The sequence below is a fragment of the Acyrthosiphon pisum genome, chromosome X (genome assembly GCF_005508785.2).
Source record: "Acyrthosiphon pisum isolate AL4f chromosome X, pea_aphid_22Mar2018_4r6ur, whole genome shotgun sequence".
Lineage (NCBI taxonomy): Eukaryota > Metazoa > Arthropoda > Insecta > Hemiptera > Aphididae > Acyrthosiphon > Acyrthosiphon pisum.
Window position 1 is genome coordinate 84,996,832 of NC_042493.1, and position 13,264 is coordinate 85,010,095.

Below are 13,264 nucleotides of genomic sequence, written 5' to 3' on the forward strand. Positions count from 1 at the left end.
TCTGGAGACATAATAACAGACAATAGTTCATATATTATACTAACACTTATCACCAAAAAGTGATTGAAATAAAAGAAAAACCTGTGTAGTATTTAAAAGCATTGAACTCTCTATATCTGTTGAATATAATTAATAAGCCATTAGTATTGTGCTGTTTAAAGTAGTTTATTTTCAAAAGTTTTTTTTTGCAGTATTTGCTTAATATTTCTTCAGCTTTAATGAAATCATTTAAAAATAATGTATATTAAATTAAAGTAGGTTGTACATTTATACTACTTGTGATTTGTTATTGACAATAGGTAATTAGCTTTTTAGACACTGTACATGGTATATAATTATTCTTAAAATGTTAAATTTAGTAATTGCTGTAGATTATTTGTATTTGTTCTCTTTTATGAGTTAAATCGATATTAGCTATACTTGACCATGGGATACTTTAAAACTTATAAACATAACCAACATAACATTTTAAGTTTAACAAGTCTTTAATAAATAATATGGGTAAGCACTAACATGTCAATCTATATAAATTAATGCCAAATGCAGATACCGGTAGTTTGTTTGTAATTTCAATTGATTTGATGTTCGATGGACTCGGCAATAAAGTTGTCAATTCTTCCTTATTATTGTCATTAGATTTCTGTGAATGGTGCTTATTACGACCTTTCCTCAAATTTTCTACTCGTATTAATTCTCTTATTTGTCGTAAGTCTCTTCTAAAATAACAATATTAAAATGTTAACATTATCTACATAATATAAGTAGGTACACACACACACACACAAAAAACAACCTATAATTGCATTACCTCTTACAAATTTGTTCACTTCTTTCGTGTTTGAAATGCCTCTTTTGAAATATAGCATCCGACATTAGTTCTATGCCTTTTGCTGAATTTCGACAAGAATATTTTTTAAGTCTATAATTTGGAATCTGAAAAATCATACATACTAATGTAATAAAGACAATACTAAATATTTAACAGATTATATTATTATACATGTTAAATGAAATGCTTACTTCTATATTCCTCTTAGTATTTTTAGAAACTGGATTGCTTTTTATAGGATCATAACTTCCTAGGCATGTGTAATATGCATCATCTGCTGTGATCAAAGACAATTCTTCCATGTTTTTTAATTTAGCTATTCATAGTGAATAAATAAAAATTATGCACTGTTGGGAAAAAATTATTTTTAAAAAACAACCTGATTTAGTTTGTGGAATACTAGTTCTCCGCCGTTTTGTCTGGTTGGATTCTAATGGATCTGGGTTCGGTTGTTTAGTAGCTGCTTGACGAATCGTTCGCTTTTTAGGTTTAATGTGTTGATGTTCTTGTTGATATTGTTTTTCAGCCAAACTCAAATCTCCTATGCCAGATGAGCATGTTGAAGAAACTTGTGTGAATGATAAGACATCCGACTTCTGTTTGAGCTGTACAACAAACCGTTAAAAAGTTACATACAAGCTATAAATATAAAAAATTCAATAAAAATGAAGACTAAAGTTACTAAATTATAATGATTTTAACTTTTAAATCACTTGAGGTAATATTCAAATTGCTACTCACATATTCCACTTCGTTTGTCAACTGTAATATCTTTTCATCTTTCTCTTTGGACATCGCCGAGGCACGACCGACACCACGGCTATTCCGTCTCCTCGCCATGATTATTATGTGACAGACTTACGTACCTATCGAACAATGACCGTAAACGGACTGGAGCGATTTGAACAGGAAAAAAAAAATATGAAATAACGGATCAACGAACATGGTTCACCACTACGATAACACGACAATATTCAAAACACAAACAAACGCGTTGTCATCGTGCAAGGACAGCAGTGCGGGAGTGAGCGACCGACTGAACGAGCGAGACAGACAACTGGTTGACAGGTCAGCCAACGTTAAATTACTTCATTTTCAACTTATCAAATATAATATAATGTATAATTTGATGTAGGTTTTATTATCAGCATTTATATGATATGATATTAAATTATTATTATTCACAGGCACGTATCCAGGGGGAGATCCATGGGTGCTGTGCTCCCCCCCCCCCCCAAATTTTTGTTTCATTTTAAATTTGGAAAACCGTTTGAAACAAAACATTGTTGTTTTGTCATCGATTGAAATCTAAACTATTTTGAAAATATTTTAATGAATTTTGTGCAAATTTGAACTTTAGATGCATGTAAAAATAATTCATCATATGGATCTTTAATACGGTACACATGAATTGCCTCCCGACGATATTTAACCTCTACACGAATTGTGTCCCAACATAAATACATTATTTTCCTCCCCAATGTATACAGACTTAGGCCTACCAATAGCAAATTATTAATATCGGAAAGTTAAAAATAATCATTTTGTCGTTGTCATCCAATTAGTAAATTAAATAAGTAGATAAGTTTAAATTATAAAAAAAAAAAATATAAATATAAAAATGAAAATTTAAGACTGGTAGAAACTTGAACGATACCTGTTTAATATAATCAAGACTGGTTTGTTGGCCATTTTCATATTATTTTACCATAATATTTTGTCTCAAAACTTTTTCTTATGCACATACCATCCGCGTTTTGTTTTTAATTATAAAAATACTATACGTTGTTTAATGCACCTATGATTGTTTTTGAAAAATATTTATGAATTTCGAACTGAAAAAAATTTTAAAATGGTGGATAAGTGGATGTCGCTCTGCCGTACAGTAGGTTACAAATGGGTCACTGTATAATGGATGGTATTAAATTTGAATTCAATTATATAATATCATTGTATACGAATAACGATTCTGAACGGTGATGGTTTGTCAGTGTGGATATTTTATTATTTTATATTATATTTATATTGTTATTATTATTAAAACAGTAGCCGGTAAATTGAATTAATGTTATAAAATTACAACAAAATAACTAAAACTAACTTAATCTTGGTTGTTTGATAAGTAATTTCCTCCAAATTTGAACACAAAACAACTATTAAAAAAACTGTGTTTTTATATTTTTGAGATTTTTGATAAAAAATTATTTTTACTCTCAACTACACTTGTACTATCACGGTTAGCGACAACGACTCGCGTAATGTTATGGACGGAAAGGGGGTAAACTCACAATGTATTACCTGGTACAAATACTTACTAAACACAAAATTTGGTCAAACACTTTGAACAATTTTTTCCTGGGAATCATAGTTCAAGCTGGTTTGAGAGCTATAAGTACCGTGTGTCGAGTCGAGTCAATTAAAATTGCATTCTGATCGGACGCTACTTTTTTGGTTACGTGTAATTACAAAATTGCAACCAAGTAAATCAAGAATTGACTACAGCTCAACTTTTTAACCATTATGGACTATGGTCACCAACATGGTCGACGCAAGGACCGTGCAAACAGCGCACCTGCACAGGGCCTCTCAGAAACGGAGCGCACTTCGAAAAGAAAATCATTATTCATTACTGTTAATTATTGTTATAAAAAATGAATTTGAAACTTTTTGTTCATTGTTTAAAACAATTAAAACATATATATAAAACAGTGTAAAATCCAAGTGAATATTGTGTTTTTTTTTCGGTTAATTATTAATAATAAATAATAATAGATATCCATTAGAAAAAAAGTTTATGTATTAAATGATTATATCTATTACCATCCTTCATTTTAATTTTTTTTAAATATTATTGAATAAATTACCAAATTTAAAATATTTTTACTTAATATTTAATATATACATAATATAATGTCCACATAAAATATCCATTTAGAAAATATTTAACCTAAGTAAAAAATAAACAGAGATATATAGGTATACTAGTACATGTCACATTGACATATACAAGTAAATTATATATTAAATTAAAACAATTTATTTTGTTGTCTTAAACAAAAAATATAGTTTTTTTTCTTTTAATCTTTAACTTTACCATAATAGATTCAAAATCTTGTTTATAATTTATAAAAATAATTTTGTTTTATAACATACAAGATAGAAGGTACCTATATTCCTTGATAGGTAGTGTTAGACCAAAGAACTGGACCCAACTCACAATATGTCTGTATTTCATTTTTACTAGACTAGGTGTTATATTAAAACTTTTGTTTTATAGATGTATACCAAAACATCTGTTATTGGAGGACCCTTAATAAATGAAGACAGTGTTTGGCTGAATGGGCAGTAAGAGACTTATTTCTTATATTTTTTTTCAATATAGCGTGGTTGTAGTTTTTTTAAAATTGAGGACAGTGGTATGATTAAATAATCGTATTGAGCAATAATAGGTAGATTCTTAAAATAACAATATCTACCTGCTATTGGCCAAGATTTACTAATTGTAATATGGGGCCATGTAGGTACCTATATAGTAGTTACTAGTTAGTATCCATATGGTTGGATGATATACTCACTTTGTTAATTTTTCTGTAGATTAACTAATTTAATATTTATTAAATATACTATTCGTGAGCACATTATTCAACTTTTAGAGTATATTATTATTAATTATACATATTTTATACACATAATGAAATTTTCAAATATAATATATTTGGCAAAAATGAATTTAAGCTACTTTTGTTCTTAATATGTTTAATAGGTAGTAAAATAAATTACTTTATTCACAATAATATCATCAAATATACTTAGAAATATTATAGGCGGATAGATCGCCTTAGCTCAGAATCGTTTTTTCGTTTACATTGATTAACCTACCATTGAATTCAAATTTAACACCATTCATTAAAGTGGTCTACTTGTAGTCTACTGTACAGTAGAACGACTTCCACTTAGCCCACTTTTTTTCTTTTAATTTTGGTAAGAAAGACTATATTGATTAGATTACAGTCGATTGTTATTGATCAAATACATACAACAGCTGTGTAACAATAACATTGATGTACAAAATATTGTGTTGGATTGGACAGGTAACGTTCCAATAATAAGAAGCCGCCACCAAAACATGCGTAATGACTGACATGATTCGTAGTATACAAATTAAGAATTATTTACTAAATGTAAATTTAATAAATCCAATACCACACAACACAGTAACCTAATCAATGACAGTAAATATTTAAAATTCAATAACAATGAAGACTAAGTAGTTAAGGTGTATTTTGTGGATATACGATAACTTTTGTTTTTCATATAAGAATACCGAACATTTGAACTGTACATTTTTTAGAGGATAATTATTAACTTTTTTGAACATTTTTACATATCAAAGGATGTTTTTAAGCTTTGTATAAGATTACCTATTTTAAAGAGCTAACCTACCTAATACTATACATTATAAATTAGACTACAGGACACTTATGGAATTTCCGGGGTACCGATGGCCTGTAACACTAGTAGAACTAAATCAACTACTGGTTGTCTATTCAATCGCCTTATTTTGTGATATGATATTATTATGATACATTTTTTTTTATTTAATACTAAGCCGAGCGATGAATGTATTGACCTATTGATTGAAGAAACAATATATGTTTTTCTTCTTTCTTTCTTGAGTCTGGAGACATAATAACAGACAATAGTTCATATATTATACTAACACTTATCACCAAAAAGTGATTGAAATAAAAGAAAAAACCTGTGTAGTATTTAAAAGCATTGAACTCTCTATATCTGTTGAATATAATTAATAAGCCATTAGTATTGTGCTGTTTAAAGTAGTTTATTTTCAAAAGTTTTTTTTTTGCAGTATTTGCTTAATATTTCTTCAGCTTTAATGAAATCATTTAAAAATAATGTATATTAAATTAAAGTAGGTTGTACATTTATACTACTTGTGATTTGTTATTGACAATAGGTAATTAGCTTTTTAGACACTGTACATGGTATATAATTATTCTTAAAATGTTAAATTTAGTAATTGCTGTAGATTATTTGTATTTGTTCTCTTTTATGAGTTAAATCGATATTAGCTATACTTGACCATGGGATACTTTAAAACTTATAAACATAACCAACATAACATTTTAAGTTTAACAAGTCTTTAATAAATAATATGGGTAAGCACTAACATGTCAATCTATATAAATTAATGCCAAATGCAGATACCGGTAGTTTGTTTGTAATTTCAATTGATTTGATGTTCGATGGACTCGGCAATAAAGTTGTCAATTCTTCCTTATTATTGTCATTAGATTTCTGTGAATGGTGCTTATTACGACCTTTCCTCAAATTTTCTACTCGTATTAATTCTCTTATTTGTCGTAAGTCTCTTCTAAAATAACAATATTAAAATGTTAACATTATCTACATAATATAAGTAGGTACACACACACACACACACAAAAAACAACCTATAATTGCATTACCTCTTACAAATTTGTTCACTTCTTTCGTGTTTGAAATGCCTCTTTTGAAATATAGCATCCGACATTAGTTCTATGCCTTTTGCTGAATTTCGACAAGAATATCTTTTAAGTCTATAATTTGGAATCTGAAAAATCATACATACTAATGTAATAAAGACAATACTAAATATTTAACAGACTATATTATTATACATGTTAAATGAAATGCTTACTTCTATATTCCTCTTAGTATTTTTAGAAACTGGATTGCTTTTTATAGGATCATAACTTCCTAGGCATGTGTAATATGCATCATCTGCTGTGATCAAAGACAATTCTTCCGTGTTTTTTAATTTAGCTATTCATAGTGAATAAATAAAAATTATGCACTGTTGGGAAAAAATTATTTTTAAAAAACAACCTGATTTAGTTTGTGGAATACTAGTTCTCCGCCGTTTTGTCTGGTTGGATTCTAATGGATCTGGGTTCGGTTGTTTAGTAGCTGCTTGACGAATCGTTCGCTTTTTAGGTTTAATGTGTTGATGTTCTTGTTGATATTGTTTTTCAGCCAAACTCAAATCTCCTATGCCAGATGAGCATGTTGAAGAAACTTGTGTGAATGATAAGACATCCGACTTCTGTTTGAGCTGTACAACAAACCGTTAAAAAGTTACATACAAGCTATAAATATAAAAAATTCAATAAAAATGAAGACTAAAGTTACTAAATTATAATGATTTTAACTTTTAAATCACTTGAGGTAATATTCAAATTGCTACTCACATATTCCACTTCGTTTGTCAACTGTAATATCTTTTCATCTTTCTCTTTGGACATCGCCGAGGCACGACCGACACCACGGCTATTCCGTCTCCTCGCCATGATTATTATGTGACAGACTTACGTACCTATCGAACAATGACCGTAAACGGACTGGAGCGATTTGAACAGGAAAAAAAAAATATGAAATAACGGATCAACGAACATGGTTCACCACTACGATAACACGACAATATTCAAAACACAAACAAACGCGTTGTCATCGTGCAAGGACAGCAGTGCGGGAGTGAGCGACCGACTGAACGAGCGAGACAGACAACTGGTTGACAGGTCAGCCAACGTTAAATTACTTCATTTTCAACTTATCAAATATAATATAATGTATAATTTGATGTAGGTTTTATTATCAGCATTTATATGATATGATATTAAATTATTATTATTCACAGGCACGTATCCAGGGGGAGATCCATGGGTGCTGTGCTCCCCCCCCCCCCCCAAATTTTTGTTTCATTTTAAATTTGGAAAACCGTTTGAAACAAAACATTGTTGTTTTGTCATCGATTGAAATCTAAACTATTTTGAAAATATTTTAATGAATTTTGTGCAAATTTGAACTTTAGATGCATGTAAAAATAATTCATCATATGGATCTTTAATACGGTACACATGAATTGCGTCCCGACGATATTTAACCTCTACACGAATTGTGTCCCAACATAAATACATTATTTTCCTCCCAAATGTATACAGACTTAGGCCTACCAATAGCAAATTATTAATATCGGAAAGTTAAAAATAATCATTTTGTCGTTGTCATCCAATTAGTAAATTAAATAAGTAGATAAGTTTAAATTATAAAAAAAAAAAAATATAAATATAAAAATGAAAATTTAAGACTGGTAGAAACTTGAACGATACCTGTTTAATATAATCAAGACTGGTTTGTTGGCCATTTTCATATTATTTTACCATAATATTTTGTCTCAAAACTTTTTCTTATGCACATACCATCCGCGTTTTGTTTTTAATTATAAAAATACTATACGTTGTTTAATGCACCTATGATTGTTTTTGAAAAATATTTATGAATTTCGAACTGAAAAAAATTTTAAAATGGTGGATAAGTGGATGTCGCTCTGCCGTACAGTAGGTTACAAATGGGTCACTGTATAATGGATGGTATTAAATTTGAATTCAATTATATAATATCATTGTATACGAATAACGATTCTGAACGGTGATGGTTTGTCAGTGTGGATATTTTATTATTTTATATTATATTTATATTGTTATTATTATTAAAACAGTAGCCGGTAAATTGAATTAATGTTATAAAATTACAACAAAATAACTAAAACTAACTTAATCTTGGTTGTTTGATAAGTAATTTCCTCCAAATTTGAACACAAAACAACTATTAAAAAAACTGTGTTTTTATATTTTTGAGATTTTTGATAAAAAATTATTTTTACTCTCAACTACACTTGTACTATCACGGTTAGCGACAACGACTCGCGTAATGTTATGGACGGAAAGGGGGTAAACTCACAATGTATTACCTGGTACAAATACTTACTAAACACAAAATTTGGTCAAACACTTTGAACAATTTTTTCCTGGGAATCATAGTTCAAGCTGGTTTGAGAGCTATAAGTACCGTGTGTCGAGTCGAGTCAATTAAAATTGCATTCTGATCGGACGCTACTTTTTTGGTTACGTGTAATTACAAAATTGCAACCAAGTAAATCAAGAATTGACTACAGCTCAACTTTTTAACCATTATGGACTATGGTCACCAACATGGTCGACGCAAGGACCGTGCAAACAGCGCACCTGCACAGGGCCTCTCAGAAACGGAGCGCACTTCGAAAAGAAAATCATTATTCATTACTGTTAATTATTGTTATAAAAAATGAATTTGAAACTTTTTGTTCATTGTTTAAAACAATTAAAACATATATATAAAACAGTGTAAAATCCAAGTGAATATTGTGTTTTTTTTTCGGTTAATTATTAATAATAAATAATAATAGATATCCATTAGAAAAAAAGTTTATGTATTAAATGATTATATCTATTACCATCCTTCATTTTAATTTTTTTTAAATATTATTGAATAAATTACCAAATTTAAAATATTTTTACTTAATATTTAATATATACATAATATAATGTCCACATAAAATATCCATTTAGAAAATATTTAACCTAAGTAAAAAATAAACAGAGATATATAGGTATACTAGTACATGTCACATTGACATATACAAGTAAATTACATATTAAATTAAAACAATTTATTTTGTTGTCTTAAACAAAAAATATAGTTTTTTTTCTTTTAATCTTTAACTTTACCATAATAGATTCAAAATCTTGTTTATAATTTATAAAAATAATTTTGTTTTATAACATACAAGATAGAAGGTACCTATATTCCTTGATAGGTAGTGTTAGACCAAAGAACTGGACCCAACTCACAATATGTCTGTATTTCATTTTTACTAGACTAGGTGTTATATTAAAACTTTTGTTTTATAGATGTATACCAAAACATCTGTTATTGGAGGACCCTTAATAAATGAAGACAGTGTTTGGCTGAATGGGCAGTAAGAGACTTATTTCTTATATTTTTTTTCAATATAGCGTGGTTGTAGTTTTTTTAAAATTGAGGACAGTGGTATGATTAAATAATCGTATTGAGCAATAATAGGTAGATTCTTAAAATAACAATATCTACCTGCTATTGGCCAAGATTTACTAATTGTAATATGGGGCCATGTAGGTACCTATATAGTAGTTACTAGTTAGTATCCATATGGTTCGATGATATACTCACTTTGTTAATTTTTCTGTAGATTAACTAATTTAATATTTATTAAATATACTATTCGTGAGCACATTATTCAACTTTTAGAGTATATTATTATTAATTATACATATTTTATACACATAATGAAATTTTCAAATATAATATATTTGGCAAAAATGAATTTAAGCTACTTTTGTACTTAATATGTTTAATAGGTAGTAAAATAAATTACTTTATTCACAATAATATCATCAAATATACTTAGAAATATTATAGGCGGATAGATCGCCTTAGCTCAGAATCGTTTTTTCGTTTACATTGATTAACCTACCATTGAATTCAAATTTAACACCATTCATTAAAGTGGTCTACTTGTAGTCTACTGTACAGTAGAACGACTTCCACTTAGCCCACTTTTTTTCTTTTAATTTTGGTAAGAAAGACTATATTGATTAGATTACAGTCGATTGTTATTGATCAAATACATACAACAGCTGTGTAACAATAACATTGATGTACAAAATATTGTGTTGGATTGGACAGGTAACGTTTCAATAATAAGAAGCCGCCACCAAAACATGCGTAATGACTGACATGATTCGTAGTATACAAATTAAGAATTATTTACTAAATGTAAATTTAATAAATCCAATACCACACAACACAGTAACCTAATCAATGACAGTAAATATTTAAAATTCAATAACAATGAAGACTAAGTAGTTAAGGTGTATTTTGTGGATATACGATAACTTTTGTTTTTCATATAAGAATACCGACCATTTTAACTGTACATTTTTTAGAGGATAATTATTAACTTTTTTGAACATTTTTACATATCAAAGGATGTTTTTAAGCTTTCTATAAGATTGCCTATTTTACAAGAGCTAACCTACCTAATACTATACATTATAAATTAGACTACTGGACACTTATGAAATTTCCAGGGTACTGATGGCCTGTAACACTAGTAGAACTAAATCAACTAGTGGTTGTCTATTCAATCGCCTTATTTTGTGATATGATATTATTATGATAAATTTTTTTTTTATTTAATACTAAGCGGAGCGATGAATGTATTGACCTATTGATTGAAGAAACAATATATGTTTTTTCTTCTTTCTTTCTCGAGTCTGGAGACATAATAACAGACAATAGTTCATATATTATACTAACACTTATCACCAAAAAGTGATTGAAATAAAAGAAAAACCTGTGTAGTATTTAAAAGCATTGAACTCTCTATATCTGTTGAATATAATTAATAAGCCATTAGTATTGTGCTGTTTAAAGTAGTTTATTTTCAAAAGTTTTTTTTTGCAGTATTTGCTTAATATTTCTTCAGCTTTAATGAAATCATTTAAAAATAATGTATATTAAATTAAAGTAGGTTGTACATTTATACTACTTGTGATTTGTTATTGACAATAGGTAATTAGCTTTTTAGACACTGTACATGGTATATAATTATTCTTAAAATGTTAAATTTAGTAATTGCTGTAGATTATTTGTATTTGTTCTCTTTTATGAGTTAAATCGATATTAGCTATACTTGACCATGGGATACTTTAAAACTTATAAACATAACCAACATAACATTTTAAGTTTAACAAGTCTTTAATAAATAATATGGGTAAGCACTAACATGTCAATCTATATAAATTAATGCCAAATGCAGATACCGGTAGTTTGTTTGTAATTTCAATTGATTTGATGTTCGATGGACTCGGCAATAAAGTTGTCAATTCTTCCTTATTATTGTCATTAGATTTCTGTGAATGGTGCTTATTACGACCTTTCCTCAAATTTTCTACTCGTATTAATTCTCTTATTTGTCGTAAGTCTCTTCTAAAATAACAATATTAAAATGTTAACATTATCTACATAATATAAGTAGGTACACACACACACACACACACAAAAAACAACCTATAATTGCATTACCTCTTACAAATTTGTTCACTTCTTTCGTGTTTGAAATGCCTCTTTTGAAATATAGCATCCGACATTAGTTCTATGCCTTTTGCTGAATTTCGACAAGAATATTTTTTAAGTCTATAATTTGGAATCTGAAAAATCATACATGCTAATGTAATAAAAACAATACTAAATATTTAACAGATTATATTATTATACATGTTAAATGAAATGCTTACTTCTATATTCCTCTTAGTATTTTTAGAAACTGGATTGCTTTTTATAGGATCATAACTTCCTAGGCATGTGTAATATGCATCATCTGCTGTGATCAAAGACAATTCTTCCGTGTTTTTTAATTTAGCTATTCATAGTGAATAAATAAAAATTATGCACTGTTGGGAAAAAATTATTTTTAAAAAACAACCTGATTTAGTTTGTGGAATACTAGTTCTCCGCCGTTTTGTCTGGTTGGATTCTAATGGATCTGGGTTCGGTTGTTTAGTAGCTGCTTGACGAATCGTTCGCTTTTTAGGTTTAATGTGTTGATGTTCTTGTTGATATTGTTTTTCAGCCAAACTCAAATCTCCTATGCCAGATGAGCATGTTGAAGAAACTTGTGTGAATGATAAGACATCCGACTTCTGTTTGAGCTGTACAACAAACCGTTAAAAAGTTACATACAAGCTATAAATATAAAAAATTCAATAAAAATGAAGACTAAAGTTACTAAATTATAATGATTTTAACTTTTAAATCACTTGAGGTAATATTCAAATTGCTACTCACATATTCCACTTCGTTTGTCAACTGTAATATCTTTTCATCTTTCTCTTTGGACATCGCCGAGGCACGACCGACACCACGGCTATTCCGTCTCCTCGCCATGATTATTATGTGACAGACTTACGTACCTATCGAACAATGACCGTAAACGGACTGGAGCGATTTGAACAGGAAAAAAAAAATATGAAATAACGGATCAACGAACATGGTTCACCACTACGATAACACGACAATATTCAAAACACAAACAAACGCGTTGTCATCGTGCAAGGACAGCAGTGCGGGAGTGAGCGACCGACTGAACGAGCGAGACAGACAACTGGTTGACAGGTCAGCCAACGTTAAATTACTTCATTTTCAACTTATCAAATATAATATAATGTATAATTTGATGTAGGTTTTATTATCAGCATTTATATGATATGATATTAAATTATTATTATTCACAGGCACGTATCCAGGGGGAGATCCATGGGTGCTGTGCTCCCCCCCCCCCCAAATTTTTGTTTCATTTTAAATTTGGAAAACCGTTTGAAACAAAACATTGTTGTTTTGTCATCGATTGAAATCTAAACTATTTTGAAAATATTTTAATGAATTTTGTGCAAATTTGAACTTTAGATGCATGTAAAAAATAATTCATCATATGGATCTTTAAATACGGTACACATG

The 13,264-nt window shown here is 28.9% G+C and overlaps 4 protein-coding genes across 4 annotated transcripts; all 4 read right to left on the reverse strand.

Moving 5' to 3' along the window:
- Window positions 1-59: 59 nt before the first annotated feature.
- Window positions 60-2,006, reverse strand: LOC100571546. Its single transcript, XM_029485677.1, has 4 exons — window positions 1,571-2,006; window positions 1,209-1,434; window positions 809-1,145; window positions 60-716 (listed from the first exon to the last, which is right to left on the reverse strand). Exons 1-3 carry the CDS (start codon window positions 1,667-1,669, stop codon window positions 979-981), a joined length of 492 nt encoding a protein of 163 aa, XP_029341537.1. The 5' UTR covers window positions 1,670-2,006; the 3' UTR covers window positions 60-716; window positions 809-978.
- A 3,764-nt stretch (window positions 2,007-5,770) lies between these two features.
- Window positions 5,771-7,516, reverse strand: LOC100570039. The gene is made up of 4 exons (XM_029485678.1): window positions 7,081-7,516; window positions 6,719-6,944; window positions 6,319-6,655; window positions 5,771-6,224 (listed from the first exon to the last, which is right to left on the reverse strand). Exons 1-3 carry the CDS (start codon window positions 7,177-7,179, stop codon window positions 6,489-6,491), a joined length of 492 nt encoding a protein of 163 aa, XP_029341538.1. The 5' UTR covers window positions 7,180-7,516; the 3' UTR covers window positions 5,771-6,224; window positions 6,319-6,488.
- Window positions 7,517-11,011: 3,495 nt separating this feature from the next.
- Window positions 11,012-11,952, reverse strand: LOC115033328 (protein male-specific lethal-1). The gene is made up of 2 exons (XM_029485679.1): window positions 11,834-11,952; window positions 11,012-11,737 (listed from the first exon to the last, which is right to left on the reverse strand). The coding sequence occupies exons 1-2, from the start codon at window positions 11,896-11,898 to the stop codon at window positions 11,530-11,532; spliced, it is 273 nt and encodes a 90-aa protein (XP_029341539.1). The 5' UTR covers window positions 11,899-11,952; the 3' UTR covers window positions 11,012-11,529.
- Window positions 11,953-11,966: 14 nt separating this feature from the next.
- On the reverse strand, window positions 11,967-13,207 carry LOC100569841. The gene is made up of 4 exons (XM_029485269.1): window positions 12,596-13,207; window positions 12,234-12,459; window positions 12,046-12,170; window positions 11,967-11,975 (listed from the first exon to the last, which is right to left on the reverse strand). The coding sequence occupies exons 1-4, from the start codon at window positions 12,692-12,694 to the stop codon at window positions 11,967-11,969; spliced, it is 459 nt and encodes a 152-aa protein (XP_029341129.1). The 5' UTR covers window positions 12,695-13,207.
- Window positions 13,208-13,264: the final 57 nt, after the last annotated feature.